Genomic DNA, 25,599 nt, shown 5'->3' with positions numbered 1-25,599 from the left:
TAGGCTACTGCTTGGATAGTGCTCATGCATATGTGCACATACTAGGATACGTCTTGGGTAGTGCTCAGGCATATGTGGACATACTAAGCTACCACTTGGATAGTGCTCATACATATGTGAACATTTTAGGCTACCGCTTACATAGTGCTCTTGCATATGTGCACATACTAGGATACGTCTTGGATAGTGATCATGCATATGTGAACATATTAGGCTACCTGCACATGTTGAGGATTGCACGCCGTTTTTCCATGCAGATTTCTATACAGAAAAATCACTGTGTAATACAGTACCAACAAAGTGAATAAGATCTGACAAATCTCATGAACGCTTTTCTTAGTTTTCCGTGCAGAAATTGACCTGCCGGGCGGATTTAGAAATCTGCAGCATGTCAATTGTCTGTGTGGATTTTTTGTGCGGATTTCCCCTTTGCAATGAAAAGGGTGAGATTAGGGAAAAACCGCACCAAATTCACAAGCAACACATGTGGATTTTGGTGCGGATTTGGTGCAGAAATGCTGTTTTGGACACCGCACCCGTGTACAGGTACCTCTAGGGTATATTCACACAGGAGATTTGTTGCAAACATTTCTGCGATGATCTACACATCTGAATGGGGTTTGCAGAAATCCACGTACATACTGCAGAAACATCTCCATTCATACATATGAATTAATCTTTCGACAACAAATCTTCCGCAGGTCAATCTATCCTTGATCAGTACAAACTCCAAGTAGCGCAGAGCTGTAATGCAGCACCCATAGCATGTGGGCCCTGTAAGAAGGTACATGGAATCATTGCGGATGGAAGGTATGTGTCACCGAGGTTCCTGGCCTCGGTGAAGTAAGAGCCGGTATTTTATGTGTCAGCAGCAGCTATTGCTAATTGACACCGTGAGATTTAACATGGCTTTCATAGCTGACCCGGGACGGCTCTTACTGGGAGTAGTCAAAGTGCTGGGTGGGTGACTACTCCCCATGTTCCAGGTCGGGTTTTTAAAGGCATAAAAACCAGCCAGCACTGCCAGGTGTGGATTTACCTCCCTCTGACAGTGGAGCTCAGGAGTCTGTGTGCTGTGAACTGAGGGCTATGCTGAGATTTGAGGTTTAAGCCAGGCTGGAGGACTCAGGCCCCTCTAAAGGCGACCAGGCCGCCTAAGGACTTGATGAGGCTGAACTGCGAATTAACACCCAGGAGAAAAGGTGACTTTTATTGTCTATGGACTTTTCTTGCGTGTGAACAAACACCAAGCCACTTGCGTTTTGTGATACACCTCAGGGCCGGCCTTTGGGGTGTGCGGGCTGTGCGGCCGCACAGGGCGCCATAGTAACAGGGCCGACAGCTCGCAATGTAATCTGCGGCAGGCGAGGCTGTACTTGTGTTCTCCCTCGGGGCGCCCCCTCCATCTCCCCCTCCCCTGTCTGACCTGCCTGCTGCCAATAAGAAGAGAGACAGGAGAAGGAGGGGAGGGGCTGTGGCCACTGCGCCACCAATGAAGAAAACTGACCTGAAATACAAATACAGGAGGCGGGTGCCGGAATCAAATAGCCGACACCCGACCTCTGTGACAGGGAGCTGCGATCAGCTGCAGTTGAGTTAACCCTTCAGGTGCGGTACCTGAGGGGTTAACTGCCGCTGATCGCAGCTCCCTGTCACAAAGGTCGGGTGCCGGCTATTTGATTCCGGCACCCGCCTCCTGTATTTGTCTAAGAAACGTTGGTGGCACAGTGCGCCCCCCCCCCCAAACACCCCAGTATAAGAAACATAATTGGTGGCTCAGTGCGCCCCCCCCAGTATAAGAAACGTTGGTGGCACAGTGCGCCCCCCCCCAGTATAAGAAACATTGGTGGCTCAGTGGGCAGTGCCAATGAGGGTTAAAAAATAATAAAAAAAAATTAACTCACCTCCTCCAGTTGATCGCGTAGCTGCCGGTCTCCTGTTCTTTCTTCAGGACCTGTGGTGACGTCACTGAGCTCATCACATGACCCATTACCATGGTGATGGATCATGTGATGTATCATGTGATGAGCACAGTGATGTCACCACAGGTCCTTTGACAGGTCATGAAGAAAGAACAGAAGACGATCAATTGGAGGAGGTGAGTTAATTAATCAATGTTTATTATATTGAGGGGGGGCGCACTGCGCCACCAATGTTTATTATATTGAGGGGGGGCGCACTGCGCCACCAATGTTTATTATACTGGGGTGTTGGGGGGGCGCACTGCGCCACCAATGTTTATTATATTGGGGGGGCGCACTGCGCAAATGTTTATTATACTGGGGTGTTGGGGGGGCGCACTGCGCCACCAATGTTTATTATACTGGGGTGTTGGGGGGGCGCACTGCGCCACCAATGTTTATTATACTGGGGTGTTGGGGGGGGCGCACTGCGCCACCAATGTTTATTATACTGGGGTGTTGGGGGGGGGCGCACTGTGCCACCAATGTTTATTATATTGGGGGGGCGCACTGCGCACAACGATGGGTTAGGGAAATTTCACAGCAGAGTGCGCATGCGCTGGGAGCCTCGCCGGCGGTTAGGGTAGGGAAAAATTATGGGCCAGTGCACAGGTGCGGTGATCGGATGGATGTTCTCAGCAGGACACCGGCCGACACTGCGCATGCGCTGGGAGCCTCACCAGCGGTTAGGGTAGGGAAAAAGCACTGGCCCGTACGTAATTTTTCCCTTCCCTAACCGCTGGTGAGGCTCCCGGTGCATGCGCAGTGTCGGCCGGTGTTCAGCTGAGAACATCCATCCGATCACTGCGCCTGCGCACTGGCCCATAGTTTTTCCCTACCCTAACTGCCGGCGAGACTCCTGGCGCATGCGCACTCTGCTGTGAAACTTCCCTAACCTGACGTTGTGCGCCTGCGCGGCGCTGCACACCTCCTCACGTCACGTGCGACCGGAAGTGACGAGGGTAGGGAAATCTCACGAAGTAGGGAAGTATGACATTACACCGGCCTTTGGGGTGTGCGGGCTGGTAACTACTTGGTTGGATAGTCAGCCAGCCTATGCCATGATGCCAGCAACAAGCAGTGTTTTTTTTTTTTTTTTGGGGGGGGGGGGGGTTGGGGCCACAAGGTTAGCTCGCACAGGGCGCCTGGACACCTAAGGCCGGCCCTGATACACCTTATCTGCATTTTGTTATACACCAATGTGTGAATAAACACCGCTGTTTGATTCAAGAACTGTGTACTTTACCTCTATACTGCATCCGCTAGTCCTAACTACCAGAGCGAATCCCCACAGCCCCTACTGTACTGTCCTTTGCTTCTGGTCTCACATGAAGGCACATGTTTTTTTCTCTCCAGTTGGATTAACATGTTTCAATTTGGCCCTTTCCCAAAGTGGTGGTAAATTGGGGACCAAACCCAATCCGGGTATATACAGTACAAGCTATTTGTGGTGCCCCTTCGTCACTTGGAAATTACTATGTGATAAGCTCCCGATGCAGCTGAAATTTACGACAGTGTCCCGAAACTCTGATTGGCACAAGTAATTATGTAAAAACAGCCTTACCCAAACACCAAATTACCCACAATTATACTACAAATCTGAGCAATTATCAATTCTAACATGTTTCTGGAGTCTCTTAAATCATAAATCAATGTCATTGAGCCACTTGCTTCATTCTGCTGAATCCTGGCCAGAAGAGGTCAAGGCAAAGGTTGCAAGATGGCGAGGAACACCAGGAGGTGTTTGGTACTAGTATATTCAGGAGCCACAGTGTGTGGCAACATTACCTTCATGGTCACAGTGTGTGGGTCTATTACACTCGAGGCAACAGTGCGTAGCACTATTATATTCAGGGGGTACTATGTGTTGTGCTTTCATATTTAGGTGTCACAGTCTGTGGTGGAATTATATTCAGGGTGCACAGAGTGGAGCTGTGCTGCAAAAGTGAGGTGCCAAAGACTGGGTACTAAAGTATCCAGAGACAAGATGTTTCTGGAGGAGAAGTCATCATGATGATCTGGACCAGATGGAAAAGAAAGGGTTATAGAATGACTCCAATCAGAGAAGACATCGCCTGTGAGTCACTGAGCGTCACTGTTTATTCTGCCCTGATCAGGTCTGTAGTCACTGCACGGTCTATGTGATCATGGCAGACAAACTAGTTTAGATTCTAACCCGGTAGGTGGAAGTGCACACACATTATTTATTGGAAATTACTCACACACATTAGAATTCATTTTCATGCCATATGAATATACAGTGCATTTGGAATATTGTAATAATTTTACTTGGTTACATTAGTAGGAATAAATTTTGCGTAATGCTGCTCTGAGGGTACCCCAGTCATATAATTTTGTCGTCCCTGTAGTAAAACTGGTGTTTAAGGGGTTGTCCCACAAAAATTATTCTGCCATTTTTAAACCAGCCCCTGGATCTGAATATTTTTGTGATTGCATGTAATTAAAAATGTTATATAGCCGCTGCATTATTCAATAAAATGTATCTGTATAGCGCCACCTGCTGTTTGTTTTTTTCTTATTCCTTTGCCTGGCTCACTGAGATGGCCGCACATGCTCCGTTGCAGCCTTCAAATGCCTTTTCATCTGTGACAGGGAGAGAGCTGCAGCAGAAGGTACACACCCCCTGAGCTGCAGCAGAAGGTACACACCCTCTGAGCTGCCAGATTGATATAAATCTAGCAGGGCAATGAATGGGGAGATCTCTGGATCCATGTGAGGTACAGGGCTGGTTCTAGCTTTGTTAGAAAGAGGTTGTCATGTACTATATGTCGTCTGATTAAAATTTTTCACATTAGTGATGAGATAACCCCTTTAAACATTTTAACCCCACAACTGACTGAAGAGTCTCGCTTATAGGCAGCATTCTGATAATGAGGCAATATATGGAAATGGCTTTTTATGCCTAGCTAGTACCTTCACCTTCATGCACTTAATGCATACTGTTAAATTTGGGGCATTTTACCCTGGGAACACCCCAAACCCACTTAGAAATCCCACTTCTGGGTAAGGTTTACATAAGTTTCACCCATTTTCAGCACAAGACATCCTGAATTTGCCTGGATTGTCTCCGAAAATTAGGAACAATCTCTGTTAGCAACTATGGTAATGAAATATCATGCATGCGTTGATAAGGAATATCTACATTCCAAGCAAGGGGAATGAAAGGGGTTGTCCAATATCATGATCTGGACAACCCACCCTCAGGATAGGTCATCAATATAAAATTGGTGGGGGTCTGAATGGCAGCACCCCTACCTATCAGCTGTTTTTGCAAGTGCTGCATCCTCTCCAATGTTTAACAGCACACCATCTACTTTTAAGGGGACTGAGCTACGCCTAGGCCACGTGACCCTTGAATGTGACGTCACTGGCTTAGGAAGAGGCTGCGGTGCTCAGCGGAGTGCCGCAGCTGCTTGAAACAGCGAATTGGCGGGGGTGCTGGGAGTCAGACCTCCACTGTTCTGATACTAATGACCTATGCTGGTCATCAAAGGTTATCAATATCATGAAACTGGACATCCCCTTTAAAGGGGTTGTCCAATGAACAATATTCTACATTCTTCAAACCAGCACCTGGTTCTGAAGACTTTTGTAATTGCATGTCATTAAAAATTTAGCATAGCCCCTGAGCTACTCAATAAAATGTATCTGTATAGCGCCACCTGCTGTTTGGCTGTTTTATTATTTCTCTGTCCTGTTCACTGAGATGGCCGCACATGCTCACTTGTTGTAATAGGGAGAGAGCTGCAGCAGAATGGACACTCCTCATGAGCTGCAGCAGAAAGGACACTCCCCTCGAGCTTCCAGCTTGATATAAATCTAGCAGAGCAATGAATGGGGAGATCTCCAGGTCCATGTGTGGTACAGGGCTGGTTCTAGCTTTGTTAGAAAGAGATTGTCATGTGCTATATGATGTCTGATTTTTACATTAGTGAACCAGTTAACACTGCATTTTTTTTTTAAAGCTACATTTTCAGTTTTTACTAGAAGAGATGAGCAATGTAGAAACCATCGTCTTGGTTTTTGCTTATGACCACAGGCAGCAACATTTCCATGTGTATGACAGCAATAATTTTGCACAGTATGAGGAAGATGAGGAAGACTTGTGGTTACATGATTAAAGACGGTGACTTATATTGCAATATCTATTTATATACTCCACAAAAATATATTTCTGAAGCACTTCCTGCAATACTTAAAGAGGCATTCAACTACCTGAGACGTTTTTTATTTAAAGGGGCAATCAAGTAGGGGGAGATTTATAAAAAAAAACTGGTGTAAAGGAAAACTGTCTTAGTTGGCCATAGCAGCCAATCAGATTCCACCTTTCATTTTCCAAAGGAGCTCTGAAAAATGAAAGGTGGAATCTGATTGGTTGCTATGGCCAACTAAGTCAGTTTTCCTTTACACCAGTTTTGATAAATCTCCCACGCAGTGCCTCATTTATCAATACCAGTAAAACAGTCTTTGTTGGCCGTAGTAACCAATCAGAGCCTAACTTTTTATTTTTCTAGAGCAATTTAAGAAAAGAAAGCTGTGCTGTGATTGGTTGCTATGGGCAACAAAGCCAGTTTTATTGTTAGTCGGTTTTGATAATTGGCCCGTTGTGGGGTTATCCCATAAAAAATATTCTACAGTTTTCAAACCAGCACTTGGATCTTAAGACTTTTCTAATTGCATGTAATAAAAAAATTTGCATAGCCACTGTGTTATTCAATAAAATGTATCTGTATAGCGCCACCTGCAGTTAGTTTCTTTCTTATTACTTCGCCCGGCTCACTGAGATGGCTGCACATGCTCAGTTTCATCCTTCAACTCCCCCTAAGCTGCAGAGAGACGCCCCCCGAACCGTCAGGCAAAGGATAATCTAGCAGAGCAATTGGAGCAATGAATGGGGAGATCTCTGGATCCATGTGAGGTACAGGGCTGGTTCTAGCTTTGTTAGAAAGAGACTGTCACGTACTAGAAGATGTCTGATTTTCATTTTTTACATTAGTCATGAGATAACCCCTTTAACCACCTCCGGACCGCCTAACGCAGATTCGCGTTCCGGAGGTGGCAGCCCTGCGCAGAGTCACGCATATACGCGTCATCTCGCGATGGCCGAGATTTCCTGTGAACGCGCGCACACAGGCGCGCGCGCTCACAGGAACGGAAGGTAAGAGAGTTGATCTCCAGCCTGCCAGCGGCGATCGTTCGCTGGCAGGCTGGAGATGTGTTTTTTTTAACCCCTAACAGGTATATTAGACGCTGTTTTGATAACAGCGTCTAATATACCTGCTACCTGGTCCTCTGGTGGTCCCCTTTGTTTGGATCGACCACCAGAGGACACAGGTAGCTCAGTAAAGTAGCACCAAGCACCACTACACTACACTACACCCCCCCCCGTCACTTATTAACCCCTTATTAGCCCCTGATCACCCCTGATCACCCCATATAGACTCCCTGATCACCCCCCTGTCATTGATTACCCCCCTGTCATTGATTACCCCCCTGTAAAGCTCCATTCAGATGTCCGCAAGATTTTTACGGATCCACTGATAGATGGATCGGATCCGCAAAACGCATCCGGACGTCTGAATGAAGCCTTACAGGGGCGTGATCAATGACTGTGGTGATCACCCCATATAGACTCCCTGATCACCCCCCTGTCATTGATTACCCCCCTGTCATTGATTACCCCCCTGTAAAGCTCCATTCAGACGTCCGCATGATTTTTACGGATGCACTGATAGATGGATCCGATCCGCAAAACGCATCCGGACGTCTGAATGAAGCCTTACAGGGGCATGATCAATGACTGTGGTGATCACCCCCCTGTCATTGATTACCCCCCTGTAAAGCTCCATTCAGACGTCCGCATGATTTTTACGGATGCACTGATAGATGGATCCGATCCGCAAAACGCATCCGGACGTCTGAATGAAGCCTTACAGGGGCATGATCAATGACTGTGGTGATCACCCCATATAGACTCCCTGATCACCCCCCTGTAAAGCTCCATTCAGATGTCCGCATGATTTTTACAGATGCACTGATAGATGGATCCGATCCGCAAAACGCATCCGGACGTCTGAATGAAGCCTTACAGGGGCATGATCAATGACTGTGGTGATCACCCCCCTGTCATTGATTACCCCCCTGTAAAGCTCCATTCAGACGTCCGCATGATTTTTACGGATGCACTGATAGATGGATCCGATCCGCAAAACGCATCCGGACGTCTGAATGAAGCCTTACAGGGGCATGATCAATGACTGTGGTGATCACCCCATATAGACTCCCTGATCACCCCCCTGTAAAGCTCCATTCAGATGTCCGCATGATTTTTACAGATGCACTGATAGATGGATCCGATCCGCAAAACGCATCCGGACGTCTGAATGAAGCCTTACAGGGGCATGATCAATGACTGTGGTGATCACCCCATATAGACTCCCTGATCACCCCCCTGTAAAGCTCCATTCAGATGTCCGCATGATTTTTACGGATGCACTGATAGATGGATCCGATCCGCAAAACGCATCCGGACGTCTGAATGAAGCCTTACAGGGGCATGATCAATGACTGTGGTGATCACCCCATATAGACTCCCTGATCACCCCCCTGTCATTGATCACCCCCCTGTCATTGATCACACCCCTGTCATTGATCACCCCCCTGTCATTGATCACCCCTCTGTCATTGATCACCCCTCTGTAAGGCTCCATTCAGACATTTTTTTGGCCCAAGTTAGCGGAATTTTTTTTTTTTTTTTCTTACAAAGTCTCATATTCCACTAACTTGTGTCAAAAAATTAAATCTCACATGAACTCCCCATACCCCTCACGGAAACCAAATGCGAAAAATTTTTTAGACATTTATATTCCAGACTTCTTCTCACGCTTTAGGGCCCCTAGAATGCCAGGGCAGTATAAATACCCCACATGTGACCCCATTTCGGAAAGAAGACACCCCCAGGTATTCCGTGAGGGGCATATTGAGTCCATGAAAGATTGACATTTTTGTCCCAAGTTAGCGGAAAGGGAGACTTTGTGAGAAAAAAATTAAAAATATCAATTTCCGCTAACTTGTGCCAAAAAAAATTTTTTTCTATGAACTCGCCATGCCCCTCATTGAATACCTTGGGGTGTCTTCTTTCCAAAATGGGGTCACATGTGGGGTATTTATACTGCCCTGGCATTCTAGGGGCCCCAAAGCGTGAGAAGAAGTCTGGTATCCAAATGTCTAAAAATGCCCTCCTAAAAGGAATTTGGGCACCTTTGCGCATCTAGGCTGCAAAAAAGTGTCACACATCTGGTATCGCCGTACTCAGGAGAAGTTGGGGAATGTGTTTTGGGGTGTCATTTTACATATACCCATGCTGGGTGAGAGAAATATCTTGGTCAAATGCCAACTTTGTATAAAAAAATGGGAAAAGTTGTCTTTTGCCAAGATATTTCTCTCACCCAGCATGGGTATATGTAAAATGACACCCCAAAACACATTCCCCAACTTCTGCTGAATACGGCGATACCACATGTGTGACACTTTTTTGCAGCCTAGGTGGGCAAAGGGGCCCATATTCCAAAGAGCACCTTTAGGATTTCACAGGTCATTTACCTACTTACCACACATTAGGGCCCCTGGAAAATGCCAGGGCAGTATAACTACCCCACAAGTGACCCCATTTTGGAAAGAAGACACCCCAAGGTATTCCGTGAGGGGCATGGCAAGTTCCTAGAATTTTTTATTTTTTGTCACAAGTTAGTGGAAAATGATGATTTTTTTTTTTTTTTTTTTTTCATACAAAGTCTCATATTCCACTAACTTGTGACAAAAAATAAAAATTTCCATGAACTCACTATGCCCATCAGCGAATACCTTGGGGTGTCTTCTTTCCAAAATGGGGTCACTTGTGGGGTAGTTATACTGCCCTGGCATTCTAGGGGCCCAAATGTGTGGTAAGGAGTTTGAAATCAAATTCTGAAAAAAATGACCTGTCAAATCCGAAAGGTGCTCTTTGGAATATGGGCCCCTTTGCCCACCTAGGCTGCAAAAAAGTGTCACACATCTGGTATCTCCGTACTCAGGAGAAGGTGGGGAATGTGTTTTGGGGTGTCATTTTACATATACCCATGCTGGGTGAGAGAAATATCTTGGCAAAAGACAACTTTTCCCATTTTTTTATACAAAGTTGGCATTTGACCAAGATATTTATCTCACCCAGCATGGGTATATGTAAAAAGACACCCCAAAACACATTCCCCACCTTCTCCTGAGTACGGAGATACCAGATGTGTGACACTTTTTTGCAGCCTAGGTGGGCAAAGGGGCCCATATTCCAAAGAGCACCTTTCGGATTTGACAGGTCATTTTTTACTGAATTTGATTTCAAACTCCTTACCACACATTTGGGCCCCTAGAATGCCAGGGCAGTATAACTACCCCACAAGTGACCCCATTTTGGAAAGAAGAGACCCCAAGGTATTCGCTGATGGGCATAGTGAGTTCATGGAAGTTTTTATTTTTTGTCACAAGTTAGTGGAATATGAGACTTTGTATGAAAAAAATAAATAAATAAAAAATCATCATTTTCCACTAACTTGTGACAAAAAATAAAAAATTCTAGGAACTCGCCATGCCCCTCACGGAATACCTTGGGGTGTCTTCTTTCCAAAATGGGGTCACTTGTGGGGTAGTTATACTGCCCTGGCATTCTAGGGGCCCAAATGTGTGGTAAGGAGTTTGAAATCAAATTCTGAAAAAAATGACCTGTCAAATCCGAAAGGTGCTCTTTGGAATATGGGCCCCTTTGCCCACCTAGGCTGCAAAAAAGTGTCACACATCTGGTATCTCCGTACTCAGGAGAAGGTGGGGAATGTGTTTTGGGGTGTCATTTTATATATACCCATGCTGGGTGAGAGAAATATCTTGGTCAAATGCCAACTTTGTATAAAAAAATGGGAAAAGTTGTCTTTTGCCAAGATATTTATCTCACCCAGCATGGGTATATATAAAATGACACCCCAAAACACATTCCCCACCTTCTCCTGAGTACGGAGATACCAGATGTGTGACACTTTTTTGCAGCCTAGGTGGGCAAAGGGGCCCATATTCCAAAGAGCACCTTTCGGATTTGACAGGTCATTTTTTTCAGAATTTGATTTCAAACTCCTTACCACACATTTGGGCCCCTAGAATGCCAGGGCAGTATAACTACCCCACAAGTGACCCCATTTTGGAAAGAAGAGACCCCAAGGTATTTCGTGATGGGCATAGTGAGTTCATAGAAGTTTTTATTTTTTGTCACAAGTTAGTGGAATATGAGACTTTGTAAGAAAAAAAAAAAAAAAAAAAAAAATCATCATTTTCCGCTAACTTGTGACAAAAAATAAAAAGTTCTATGAACTCACTATGCCCATCAGCGAATACCTTAGGGTGTGTACTTTCCGAAATGGGGTCATTTGTGGGGTGTTTGTACTGTCTGGGCATTGTAGAACCTCAGGAAACATGACAGGTGCTCAGAAAGTCAGAGCTGCTTCAAAAAGCGGAAATTCACATTTTTGTACCATAGTTTGTAAACGCTATAACTTTTACCCAAACCATTTTTTTTTTACCCAAACATTTTTTTTTTATCAAAGACATGTAGAACTATAAATTTAGAGCAAAATTTCTATATGGATGTCGTTTTTTTTGCAAAATTTTACAACTGAAAGTGAAAAATGTCATTTTTTTGCAAAAAAATCGTTAAATTTCGATTAATAACAAAAAAAGTAAAAATGTCAGCAGCAATGAAATACCACCAAATGAAAGCTCTATTAGTGAGAAGAAAAGGAGGTAAAATTCATTTGGGTGGTAAGTTGCATGACCGAGCAATAAACGGTGAAAGTAGTGTAGGTCAGAAGTGTAAAAAGTGGCCTGGTCTTTCAGGGTGTTTAAGCACTGGGGGCTGAAGTGGTTAACTTACAGGCCTTGTTATTGCTCACAGCAGCCAATCACATTGCTGCTTTCATTTTACCAGATCAGTTTATGAATTGTAAACTGAACTCTGATTGGTTGCTATAGGCAACCAAGCCTGCTTTGTGAAATGAGGCCTGGTCTTCTAATAGGAAACCAAATGTTGTTGCTGTCAGTGATCGTTTAAGCAATACGTCATCTCAGTGTGAAATTGCTCTGAGGCGGACACAAGAGCTGAAGGACATATGGAAGGCATTAGAGCCGTCTTGCCCTCTGTGCCCTCTTTAAACCCTTCACGCTGTTCGGCTACTGTTACCAGAAAGAAATAATAAGCAGCTGGAATGTTAGAATGTGAAAAAATGCTCACTTCTCCTCCTAAGACAGTCTTACCCGGACACTTGAAGTCATTAAAGTGTGAAGATTTAACAGATATTAGTGGAGGGAGACATGTGCAGCACCAACATAGACCAGGGAACTGCATAAATAACAATTCCCAACAGGGCCAGGTTTAGGGCATGCTAAACAATGCATTTTCTCAGGACCTCTATTTTCTAGAGGATTCCAAGAGTACGTGATTTCCAATAGCAACCTGAATTTATCGTTGCCCTAGACCACCATGGATTTTATAATTAACCCCTTCACTATCATAGAAAGCCAAGGGTTTTGAAAATAAAATGAGAGAAAATGGCTAAAATGGCGAGCAAGGGGGGGGGGGGGCACGTCGGCTGGGGACACATTTTCCATAAAGCTAGAACTCTCAATCACATGGCCATGATATGGAATGCTCTCTATATACCTGGGTCTTACGTAGGCTTTTAAGGTGGGGCCCTGAGCCATGCCCGAGAAGAACTGGCCCTTTGCAGAAGAGAGGATTTCAGTCTGAGGGGTTTGAATATTGCCCCTGGAACGGGGAGGTCCATCTTGGGACTATTACAGTGTATATAGACTATAAACACAGACTGTATATAGTTTGCAAGAACTGTGCCCCTAAGGATAGTTTATTGCAGTCTCTTAAAGGCATATCACTCTTGATGTTTATTCTCTTAGACTAGTTTCACACTAGTGGCAAATTTTTCTGGTAGGCTGTTATAGCAGAGGAATAGCCTGCCGAAAGACATTGTATAGGGCATAGCCAGATACTACCTTACCGCACCAGAGCCACTTGATAGCGGCATTTTTCCATCCGAATCCCCGGACTAATGCCTTTATAGTCAATGGACCCTGGCGGTGCTCTGGCCTTTTCCGGCTATGCCGGATACGATGTCTTCCGTTAGGCTATTCCTCTGCTGGAACAGCCTGTTGGAAGAATTTACCGCTAGTGCGAAACTAGCCTAACAGAATAAGCATCAAGAGTGATATGCCTTTAAGAGACTGCAACCATTACAAGTTTATGCCCTTATATTGAGTGAAGTGCAACCATCAAGCTTGTGTCCTGGGGAATATGTTTGGATGTAAAATGCTTGAAAATGGCAGCTTTCCCAATGGAATGAACAAGTGAATATTGTAAGGCAAAGTTTTGTTTGCTGAAAAAAATCTACATGCCTCTGCCTGGATGGGTTTGCATATATGTTCATAATTCTGTTATACTGTTCCGGTATAAGGGTCCATTCACACGTCCGCACATGGCCGGCACTATGATAGAAATGCCTTTTCTTATCCGTGGCTGCGGACAAGAATAGGACGTGTTCTATTTTCTTGTGGGGCTGCGGAACGAAGGTGCGAATGCGGACAGCACATGGTGTGCTGACGGCATCTTTTTGCGGTCCCATTGAAAATGAATGGGTCCACACCCGTTCCGCAAAACTGTGGGACAAAATTTTTGTTTATAGGCTGAAAAACATGGCTGCCTTCTTGCAAAAACACTGCCACACTTGTGTTAGTGATGCAGCTCAATACCAGACGCAGCCCTTGGTGTTTTTTTAGAAATACGGGGCAGTCATGTTTTCTCAAGCAAGCAATGTGACAAGATATTGCTAGAGCAGGGATCAGCAACCTCCGGCACTAAAGCTTGTTCTAAAAACGACAACTCCCAGAATCCTCCTTTTACTTATATGGGAGTTACAAGAACAGCCAAAAAGGTGTGCATGCTGGGAGTTGTAGTTTCACAGCAGCTGAAGTGCCGCGGGTTGCTGATCCCTGTGCTAGAGCTTCCTTATAATTTCTGTCTTGACTAAGGCTTCTGGTAGTTACTTCTCGCAGAGCTGAAATACATAAGGCGGTGCTCATGCGCCTGTGCATGCACTCTTGACCACAGGGTGAAGAAATTATTCAATTTTCAGCACATTTTATGAGGTCAAATATGAATTCCATCGTGGTGCTTGCGGTAATCCCAGTTTCCTAGAATAAATTGAATCTGCAGATTTCTAAAGGAAACTCACTTACAGTATATATTAATATAGTATGTTCCTCAGTGCAGTTGTAGTCAAGAATGTAAAGAAAATATGACAAATCTGTTCTACCTGTATAAGGAAGGTGGTACATTTTTTGTGAAAAATAGATGAGAACAACCTGAAATTTCTTGATTTCAAGGGGTTTTCCAGCACATTTGCTTTAAAGAGTTTGTCCTCCCATTTATATTGTCAGGATAGGTCATCAATATCTGATCGACGGGTGTCCGGCACCCGGCACCCCTGCTGATCAGCTGTTTGAAGCGCTGCCTTCTGTTTATTACTCTGCCCATTGTCTCAAAGTTTCGGCGGTGCAGTGTAATAACGAGTACTCGCTCCATTCACTCCTATGGGAATAGCGGAGATAGCGGAACACTGTATGTGTCTCATGTTTCATAATTAGAGCCACGTTCTGTTCATTGGTGAAGGTCCCACTATTTGGACCACCCCCCCAAGCGATCATACAGATGTTCCTAATGGCAACACGCCTTTAATGCTTCCACTCAAGTATTGGCAGTCAGTCGGTGCTGGTTTGGTAGTGTGGGTGATGCTACACCATATCGGCACCCCTGATGGTGAACAAGAACATACAGCGCCAAAAGTGCCACAAAACCACCAAGGCCTGGACGTGAAGCAGAAGGTTCAGTTCGTTGTTTTTTAACATTAATTGATTTTTGACTAAACACATGTTTCCAGTGAGACATTCTGGAAGATGACTCCGCTTAAGAGTGCCGAAAATATATCCTTCATTAAAGTAATTACGCCGGTTACCACTCCTTCCTGGAGGAGCCCCTGATACTTAATATAGAACGGCTACACAAGAATGTCAGTCAACAGCTTTAATCAGAGTGATTGCTGTCATTTGGCAGGCACATTGTAAATATCTGACATGCCTGATCATCATCTAAAACCAGTGACACACTTCTTCGCGCCGCTGTCAGTTTCCATGGTGACAGTGATTGCCGAGGAGCATGAAATCTTCCCAACATGTCTGCCAAGTGACAACAACAGCCATAGCTACAGCTGGCCACAGAGGCACAGAACATAACCCAGGAAGGTAGCGATAGGGGTTGCATAGAAAGCAATTGCACCTGGGTTCTGGGACGTGGGGGAGGCCCTGTTGCAGATTTTGCACTGGGGAGGGGCCCAGGAGCATTGATTATGTCTTTGGTGAAGTCAAGGCAGGTTCTTTATAAAGGGGGCTGTCACAGATATAAAACAGCTTCTCATAGCTGTCCTAAATTGGAACTAGAGGGCATATTTGCACCCACAATCTCAAACAAAGGGTTTGCAGAGAAGACTTCTACAACTTTCTTTCTTGCACTGGAAATGCTTCTTCTGGCCCAATGACTTGCACTTTGGGAGGCCATTAAGCAGAGCTTCTGAGGGACAATACCTTTTCATATACAGAGTCTGATGGAACATGGGTATGTAATCTGACAGAAATATATCTCTTTGTGCCTCTGTATGAAATCGGATACATAAACATGCCCGTCAACTCTCTGAGAACGTCCAGGAGGCTCCCAAAAAATGGCAAGACTTCCCGGACTCCTGTAAGAGCTGGCAAATCTCTCAGGAACAGCATGGATGTCTGGGCTGCTTTATCCTGGAAGGCAGCCCTCCTGTACTCTAAATGTACTATCACATCTAGGTGGCATGCCCGCTGTCTCTGTGCTACTTGACACATCTTTCCTTTACCCCCATGGTCAATCTCTTGACTGGTCATGCCGCCTGAACCTCAAAAACATCTATAGAATCTTCCCCATTCTTACTGTGGGAACAACAAAAACTAGCATTGTTGCCCTGATCCATTCCCATCTTGATTACTGTAACTTATTACTCGTTGGCCTCCCCCTCACCAGACTCTCCCCTCTCCAACCCATCCTGTATGCAGCAGCCTGGCTCATCTACCTTTCTAACTGCTACTCCGATGCCTGTACCAGTCATTGCACCTGTTGCCTGTACAATATAGTATTACATTTAAACTGCTCATTCTCACCCACAAAGCTCTCCACTGTGCTGCATCCCCTACATCTCCTCCCTCATATCTGTCTACCACCTTACCCGTGGTCTCTGTTCAGCCAATGACCTATGACTGACATCTACCATAATATAAACCCCTCACGCAGGGGCGTACATAGAAATCATTGGGCCCCATAGCAAGAATCTGAATTCTAACCCCGCCCCCTAACCTGGCCCATCCCATCTCCTGCCCTGGCTCCTCCCCTGTCACCCCCCCCCCCATTTTCAAATAAAGAAATGTATACATGACCTACCAAAAACGTTAGGGACACTGGCTTAGCTAGAAATGACTATGCCCCACAGGAAATTTTTGAACGGGCCCCACAGCAAATTTTTGAATGCCCCCCCCAGTTGTCCAGCACCACTGACCAGCAGAGACCCTTGACTTCTTCCCTAATAAAGTCTAATTATCGTCCAATAGACAAGTCATGGAAATATATGTATACTGTAGTGTATTTTGACACTGTCTATTGGACGATAATTAGACTGTATTAGAGTAGAAGTCAAGGGTCTCTGCCGGTCAGAGGTGCTGGACAACTGGGGGGGCCCATTCAAAAATTTGCTGTGGGGCCCATTCAAAAGTTTCCTGTGGGGCCCAGTCATTTCTAATTAAGCCAGTGCCAGTAAGAAAGACTGTTATTAGTACAGGAATTTTTTGTTTAATGATCCGGGTTGGGGTTGGAAAGATAGTGACTGGGGGCTGGGTCAGTCTTACTGTGTGGGCGGGCTGGCAGTGGCACAGGTCCGGACTGGCTGCGGGATGACGGTTTGGCTGGCGACACTGGCGAGGCAGCATACAGATGTAGCAGCGTTAGCACTCCAGCTCTTAACTCAAATTTCTTAACTCATCGGGTTATCTTGAGACAAAAGCCATTGAAAAGCAATTGAAGGTGTTTGCTTAGATTAGATAACACAACTCAGAAATCTCAAAAAACAGGAGTGTTAACTCTACTCCATCCGTAAGTCACTTTCAACTTCTTCCACGCTGGGTGTGCGCATGCTGCCTGCCAGCGATACACTGGGCCAATCAGCAGCAGGATCTTTGCACACTCCTAATGCTGATTGGCCCAATGTGGGGTGCTGTGCAGGTACACGAGCCGAAGGGAGCGCGCAGCCAGGCTGGGTCCTAGGGAGCGCGCAGAGTCCGTGAGAGTTCGGGGGGGAGGCCTTCAAGCTGAGCCTGCAGTGAGCGCAGTTGCAGGGGGCGGGGCATTCCGTGCGCTCCGGGCCCCCCTGTGCCGCGGGCCCCATAGCAGTGGCATACCCTGCCTATATTGGCGGTACGCCACTGCCCTCACGCACATGTTTCAATTCCTGGTATTTTGACTTTTGGATTGCCCCTGACCTTGGTCCTGACTGCCGTGCCGATTATTTCTCTGATGTTATCTCCTGCTACTGACCCCGTCTGGTATTTGACTCTGTGTTTGTATCTTTTGTTGGTTCTGGTGTATCTCTCTGATTTGAACTCTGGCCTGATTTTGACTTAGCGTTTAGATTCTGATCCAGTCCTGGTTTTGCCCTCTTTCTGTCTGACTGCTCTTTTATCCCACTAGGTTTAGGCCCTTACTCTAGTCAAGGACTGTCTCCAAGTTGCGGGCCACTATTTAGGGCAGATCGTGCAAGCGGGTAGAGTCAGTGGAGTGGGTGGAGTACAGGACTGCACTGTTCCCTACGCTACCTTTCACTCACCTTTTGAAAGTGTGATGTCCCATTTGTAGACATGTGCACTTCTGAAGCAATTTACTGGCCTCAACAGTGGAGTGCTCCCACAGCAGCACATGACCACTGAGTCTGTGTGGTCATGTGCGTTTCAGGGATATGTCACTGCTGAGGCCAGTGTGCATAACCTTGGATGGGAAATTGCACTTCAATGACTATCACGACTATCAACGGGCACCATGTAATTATTCTCTTCCCCTGTGATGGCACTGCAGGGCAATTGCTACAAGGTTCCTTTGCGGATTACAGCTAATCAATGGGGTCCCAGCAGCACCACATCCTGTAATAAGCCTATATTCAGAAGACCCTTCTAACATAAATAGATTGTCCAAAGTGGTTACCATCTTTAAGGAACTAAATTGATAATGCTGGAAACAATAGTCAATGTTCTCCATCATTCATTCGTCGATTCTTAAGCACTATACAGAATGTTGTTCATCGTTCACCCTCGCTGACTAATGTCCCTTTAGCTACGTGAGTAAGATTTTCCTGCCATGACCTCAGAAGCTATGAGCGACCTCCAAGTGAGGACAAGATCCTGTAGGCAGGGCACTGAAGGAGTAGCACATGAATTCATTGGGATTAATGGTGGGGAAGACAAAGGAGAATGTGGACTGTTTAAAAGGCAGCTTTACTCTCTCTTCCAAGGAATCACAAATACTATGAAGCCGATTTTCGCCACAATAATTGACATAAGGTTTAAAGTAAAAAGTCTATTGGATAAATTCCAACATTTTTATGAGCTGACAAAACGTCAGCTACAGAAACGAGCCTGTAGCAACCATTCAGTGTAGCTGGGAAGAAGACAAAAAGGAAAAAAGCTACATTTTCAGAAAACATATTCAGGTTCAATCACACAATAAGAAGTAGGTGTCCATAGAGGTGAGGGGGCAAGGAGTAAATCAGACCTCTTATGGTTCTGGTCAACACCACCCCTAACAACTTTGGACATTAGGACTTGATGCTCCTTTGCACCATCGACCCTCTTCAAGGTCCTTGGGTTATTTCTTCACATTTCTAGTTTTTGCAATCTGTGTAGATCCCTGGACAGTTTCATATCACCTATTAAGATAAGAGATATAGCTAACCTGCTCTGGATCTACTCTCTCCAGAGGGCCCATAGCAGCTGCATGACCTGTCTCTATGGTATGTTTGTCCTTGTATTGTAAAGGGGTCTATCTGCTTCAGACAACCAACTCTAATATCCCCTCTTAGGTTATGCCAAGCTGTTTGACGTTCACCCTAATTCACCCAATCTAAGAGGTGATCCAATGTGCTTCTCGCTTTCATCTAACATCCAAAGAATTTAAAGGGGTTGTCTCTGTTAGGGCATATAGATGGCAAAAAGAAGTCTTCTGCTTTAGAACCCCATCTATAAACCAGAGCAGAGCTTCTACAAAGAGCGGTTCCTGCTCTAGTCATGTACTGAGTGATTGCCCATTCACCTTACTATGAGTCCATTGCTTCCTTCCCCCCGGATTCCCCATGACAAACTGGAGAAAGATAAACCAGTGGAAGTAGACCAGGCAGGTTTTCCAGATGGGACAGTCTACTATGTGAATCTTCCATTGCCTTGCCTGCCATATCCTGTACTAGTGACAGACACACTGATTTCTGTGGTTGTTGAGAATTTAAAGTTTGAGACTGGCAGAACGTTAGGGACAAGAGTCAGGTGAAGAGTCCAGCCTATTCATGAGCTCTCTATCTTCCCACCCATCTGCAGATAATTGACAGGTTCCAGTGTAGACATCATAGAATACCTAAGTGCTGAGTATTATCTCTATTATTACAAGACAAATGAAATACAACTGCATACTTAAGGGTCAGTTCACACAGAGTTTTTGGCACTGATTTTGGCACATTTCTGCCTCAAAATCAACTCCAAAAAAGTCTCAAAACAGCCGCCTCCCAATAATTTCAATGAGAATCAGCACTTGCTTTTTTTCCTCCTGGAAATCCACACTGGGATAGAATCCACACGGAATCTCCCACTGAAATGAATGGGATGTGTGAAAAAAATAGCTTCTTACTTGTCCACGTGTTTTTTGTGCATTTTTGTATTGACGTAAACACCCATTGGTTAAAAAAGAAAAGTGTTGAAAATCTGCACCAAAAACGCATAAAAAACTAAACATGTACTGAATTCTCTCTGAATTTTGTAGGTGGATTTACAAAATCCATTGTGTGAACATGCCCTCATGCATTCTACTATAGAAGGTGCATATAGTTCATATACAAAACTAAAGCAAAATCTCATTTTCATAGCGTCATAGTTGTCATTTCACTACATGTACGTGTAGAACAGTGCAGCTAGATGTTCATAGCATGTAGCAGGATAACATTAGTAGAGTCACACATATTATTCGGACATTAGATCAGAAGCAGATAAACTGTGCTTTAAAAGCTGTAACTTTGCTGTCTAATATTTCTTTCAGTGTCTAAAAGGGAGCCACGCCGAAATATGACTGATTTCCAGGAAATACTGAATTACTCTAATGTAGTGAGGTTCACGCATTGCAGTTCTCTCCGCTGCCAGACACTCTGGGGGGATTGGTCATTTTCACGGCTCTTTCTATCGTGTTCTTTTTGACAAGTGAGGAATAAGGTGACTCCCTCCGTCATAGGAATTAAGAGGTGCTTGTCCGAGCCAAACACCAATACTGACAAGAAAATGGGGCCAAGAGGATTTTTAGCCTGCAGTTATCTGATGTGAGCGGACAGATTAGTTTATTATATCTTTAACAGTATCTCATATCTATCTATCTATCTATCCAGGGCCGGCTCCAGGCTCATGTGGGCCCTTGGGCGATAAAGTGTCAGTAGGACCCCTTGTGGCATTTTGCACGGCGCTTACAGCAATGAAACTGCATGTATTATAGATTAAATACCTTACACAGAGCTACAGAGCGGATATGTGTGAATCAGTCCTTATGTGCCTACTTTTATTTTCTACCCAGTATTTCAGTCCCTCAGGTCTACTCACAGGTATGTGCCCCCTCACAGTAGATATGCCAAGATATGTGCCCCCTCACAGTAGATATGCCAAGATATGTGCCCCCTCACAGTAGATATGCCAAGATATGTGCCCCCTCACAGTAGATATGCCAAGATATGTGCCCTCTTATGGTGGATATGCCAAGATATGTGTCTCCTCACAGTAGAAATGCCAAGATATGTGCCCCCCTCACAGTACATATGCCACGATATGTGCCCTCTTACGGTGGATATGCCAAGATATGTGCCTCCTCACAGTAGAAATGCCAAGATATGTGCCCTCCTCACAGTAGATATGCCAAGATATGTGCTTCCTCACAGTACATATGCCAAGATGTTTGCCCCTTTCACAGTAGATATCCCAAAATATGTGCCCCCTCACAGTATATATGCCAAGATATGTGCCCCCTTCACAGTAGATATCCGAAAATATGTGCCCCCTCACAGTTGATATGCCAAGATGTGTCCCCCCTTACAGTAGATATGCCAAGATATGTGCCCCCTCACAGTACATATGCCAAGATATGTGCCCAATGCCCATTTTCACAGTGGTTATGTCCAGATGTGCCCCCTTCACAGGCTCCTCCCATCATCTGCGCTCCCCATCAGCAGCAGCAGGATACTGTGACACATGGCGCTGCTGTGTAGGAGGAGCAGAGGCTGATTCCCAGCCTGCCCCCTCCTCCTCCTACACAGATCAGCAGGACCATGTGTGAGGAAATATTGCTGCTGCTGCTGTGGAGCGCTGGAGGCTCAATGGTGGAGCGGGGAGCAAATAGTTCCCTGCTTCAGTGGCGTGCCTACAGTGTTTGGCACCTGGGGCGGGTTCTTTCTCTGCCCCCCAACTACTTTTTTTAAAAATGTACCCCCTCACAGTAGTATTGCCCTCATTGTACAACCTTCACAGTAGTTTTGTACAGAAGTGTGTCCCCTCACAGTAGTTATGCCCACATTGTGCCCCTTTCAAAGTTGTAATGCCCTAACTGTGCCCCCTTCACAGTAATAATACCCATTGTGCCCCCTTCACAGTAATAATTCCTATTGTGCCCCCTTCATAGTAGAAATCCCCATTGTGCCCCCTTCACAGTAATGATGCCCACTGTGCCCCCTTCATTGTAGTAATGCCCTTTGGCTCTGTGCCCCCTCCATAGTAGAAATGCCCATTGTGCCCCTTCACATTACTAAGGCCCTCTGTGCCCCCTCCAGAGTAGTAATGCCCTCTCTGCCACCTCCATAGTAGAAATGCCCTCTGTGCCCCCTCCATAGTAATAAAGTCCTCTGTGCCCCCTCCATAGTAAAAAAGTCCTCTGTGCCCCCTCCATAGTAATAATGCCCTCTGTGCCCCCTCCATAGTAATAAAGTCCTCTGTGCCCCCTCCATAGTAATAAAGTCTTCTGTGACCCCTCTGTATTAAAAACTAAAAAAACTGAGCAACTACTCACCTTGTCCCGTTCCTGAAGCTCACAGTCCTCTCTTCCCTGCATTTACATGTGGCCATCACCTCCACAGTATGAGGACGAGCGATCACTGTTGCTATCACTTGCCCTCATACATAATCATTGCTCCTGGGCAGCAGAGTGCTGTTTAGACTGCTGCCCGGGAATGACAATTGATGTGTCCACAACTCCATCATTTCAAACGATAAATGAGCATTTATCCCCTTCATCCGGTGATCCGCAGCACCTTTGGATGGGCAGATTATCGGGAACAAGCATTCGTAGGAACGTTCATTCCTGATAATCAGCCCAAATATTGGGCCATGTAAAATCACCTTAAGAATAGGCCATCAGTGTTTCTTTAGTGTGGATCTGACACCCACCAATCAGTAGAGCAAAGAAATGGTGTTGTTTATCTAGATACTGGGCCATACACATGGTCTGCACCGCATATCAGCCCTGTTCACAGCACCCCATAACCTATCTGCTATCTACCGTATCTGTCTTTTTCTGCCTGTCTATTTCATATCTCACATGTCTCTGTCTACTATTGCTGTCTCTATTAAAGTAATAATTGTATTCTTTTATCTATCTATCTATCTATCTATTTATCTATCTATGTCTGTCTACCTATCTATCGAAGAAAACCACAAAAATTTAGGCAGCATCTTCACTTTATTTGAAGTTCTGGCTCAATTTTTATGTTTTTTGATCATCCATTGGGCCTAGAACCTATGGTCTGGGAAGGATTGCACCCGTCCTCCGCATTCCTGACAGTGCTACAGTTTTTTATCTATTTATCTTCTATCTATCTATCTATCTATCTATCTATCTATCTATCTATCTTTTAGTTGGTATATCTATTTATGTCTATTTTTGTATCTATCTATCTATCTATCTCTATTTTTGTCTATTTTGTATTTCTCTACATTTTACATCTTTTCTCTAAATTCTACATTTTATCTATCTATCTATCTATATATCTATCTATCTATATATCTATCTATCTATTAGTCTATGAATCTGTAAAATACATTGCACATAAAATGTTTTCATTCTGTATAAAACCCACTTACCTGATTTAAGAAGTAAAATCATTATCACTGGTACTATCAGAACAATGGCCGCAGCTATGACAATAATCACTTTGAATTGAGGCTGCAAAAAGAAAACATAAACATCAGCAAAGAGCCCAATAAACCATGAAAAGTAGCTAAAATTGCAGGATCCAACCATCTGCCATTGATTAAGACAATACAATTACCAGCAGAGAGATCTGAATTCTGTTACAACATTTTTTCAAATTCTAATAATGAACATGAATGTAAAATTCTTGAATCCCAACAATAGTAGAGGAGTGAATTCTTAAAAAAAAAAAGTTGCATCTTGTAGAACTCACCTTCATTCTTAATAGAAATAGAGGGAACTAAGTGATCGCTGCTGAATTGCTTCCGAATGGATGTGAAGTGCCAACGTGCAGGAAGTTTCCTTATGAATCAGAATTCTTCCAAAACACTGCAGATTTTGCTCAATACTTTGAAACGTTTTGCAACCTTTGGAGATTTAGAAGAAAAAAAAAGGGAATTGAAAACAGATTTTATGGGCGTATTTTTCTTTTGGGTAGAACAGTGGGTGGCTCCAGGGTGGATCCAAACCTCTGTGTCCAGCAAAAGTCATGCTAAACTTCCCATCCACCTATGACTCAATACGTTCATATAGAAGAATGTGCAGATAGGTCAAATCTGCCATAATGTAGAACTTTTACATCAAAAGGTAACTGAGCGATCCTAGAAACGGCAACGGGCAGCAGTTTAGTAGAGAAGGTTTGTGTCTGCTTCTTTTTATGATTCATTTCCTGCAAAAACAGGATTGTATGTCATAGGATATTGCAAAGTAGTGAGCACAGAATGCACAGTGAACAGCTAAGGTCACGTAACATATGGCGTTAGACGTCTCTACAGTCACATATGGCTTCCTATATTGCAGATTTATTGTGTATTCTGCTTTTTTGCGTATTATTAAAAAGGACCTGTCACCTTTCCGGACATGTATGTTTTAGCACATACCATAAAATAAGAATTCTGGGGCATCTTTTCTTTGAATTCTGTTTTCCTCTATTACTCCTCCTAAGTATTTCTGAATACATTAAAAACTGGGCATTAACACTCCCTCCTGACCAATGGGTGCTTCCCTACACATTCTGGCACTGTCAGCCCTGACTGGACAGTTTAAGGACACACTGACAACTAATAACGCCCAGTTGTCAGTTTATCGAGAAATTTCGGGGCGGAGTAACAAAGGAATGCCATAATTCAGAGTCCTGAAAAAGGATGATCCACAATTGTTATTGTATGTGTAGTACCCCAGATATAGGGATACTACAATTGGTTTGTATTGTAATGCAATGTCACGCTATACAGCTTGTTCACCAGCAGATGGGCTATGGTTGGTAATGTTTGGCAATAGGAATGGAATTTACTATTCAATTTCTTCCTTAGGAATGAGCTGGTCCCACTTCCTGCCAATGGAGGGGCAGAGCGAGTAAGAGTCAGTCTAAGAATGTATAAAAAAAAAAGTGAGAAGTGAAGGAACATGCAATCCACCTCCCACTCCTCCAGGCCATGTGGACCATAGAGGAGGCTCATCTACCAGGACATCATTGCACCAGAGAGTCTGCAGGGTTCTAGTCCTAAAAAGATTAAGAACTAAGAACTATGGCATATTTGTGTCAGCAGAGTGATCAAGCTAATAATCAAGACTCTACTGCAAGGTGGTGGGAAACATATTAAGACACCATCACTGCAGTCCAGGACATGCATAGCTAGAAGCCTGCATCATACGGTGGACAAACCAAACAAAACAAAAGATGTGCATTCGCTCACCCCCTTTCTGAGTTCTCACAGTGCTCTCGGGGAAACCGGACAATCCAGTGTCAGTTCAGTACACCATACAAAAATAAAGGCGGAATAATCCTCTGTCTAAAACGCCATGGTTGTTTATTAAATGAGCTTTAAAATCATCCAAAATTCTAAAATAAGACATAAAAAATGGGATGCAGCAAAACATCCTTCTTCATGGCATAAAGGGCATCTGTCAGCAGATTTGTACCTGTGAAACTGG

At 44.6% G+C, this 25,599-nt stretch overlaps 1 protein-coding gene across 1 annotated transcript in view; it reads right to left on the bottom strand.

Moving 5' to 3' along the window:
- LOC121007728 (prolyl endopeptidase FAP-like) overlaps nucleotides 1-24,388 on the bottom strand; it is a 154,594-nt gene extending 130,206 nt beyond the window's left edge. Inside the window, exons 1-2 of the mRNA XM_040439869.1 lie at nucleotides 23,879-24,388; nucleotides 23,556-23,637 (exon numbers count right to left, since the gene is read on the bottom strand). Coding sequence (XP_040295803.1) covers nucleotides 23,556-23,637; nucleotides 23,879-23,884 — 88 coding nt within the window. The 5' untranslated portion in view covers nucleotides 23,885-24,388. The remainder of the gene's footprint in view (nucleotides 1-23,555; nucleotides 23,638-23,878) is intronic.
- Between the last annotated feature and the right edge of the window lie 1,211 nt (nucleotides 24,389-25,599).

The sequence above is a fragment of the Bufo bufo genome, chromosome 7 (assembly GCF_905171765.1).
Source record: "Bufo bufo chromosome 7, aBufBuf1.1, whole genome shotgun sequence".
NCBI classification, from domain to species: domain Eukaryota; kingdom Metazoa; phylum Chordata; class Amphibia; order Anura; family Bufonidae; genus Bufo; species Bufo bufo.
Note: the sequence above shows the minus strand (reverse complement) of the source record. Positions and strands in the feature narration are given on the sequence as shown.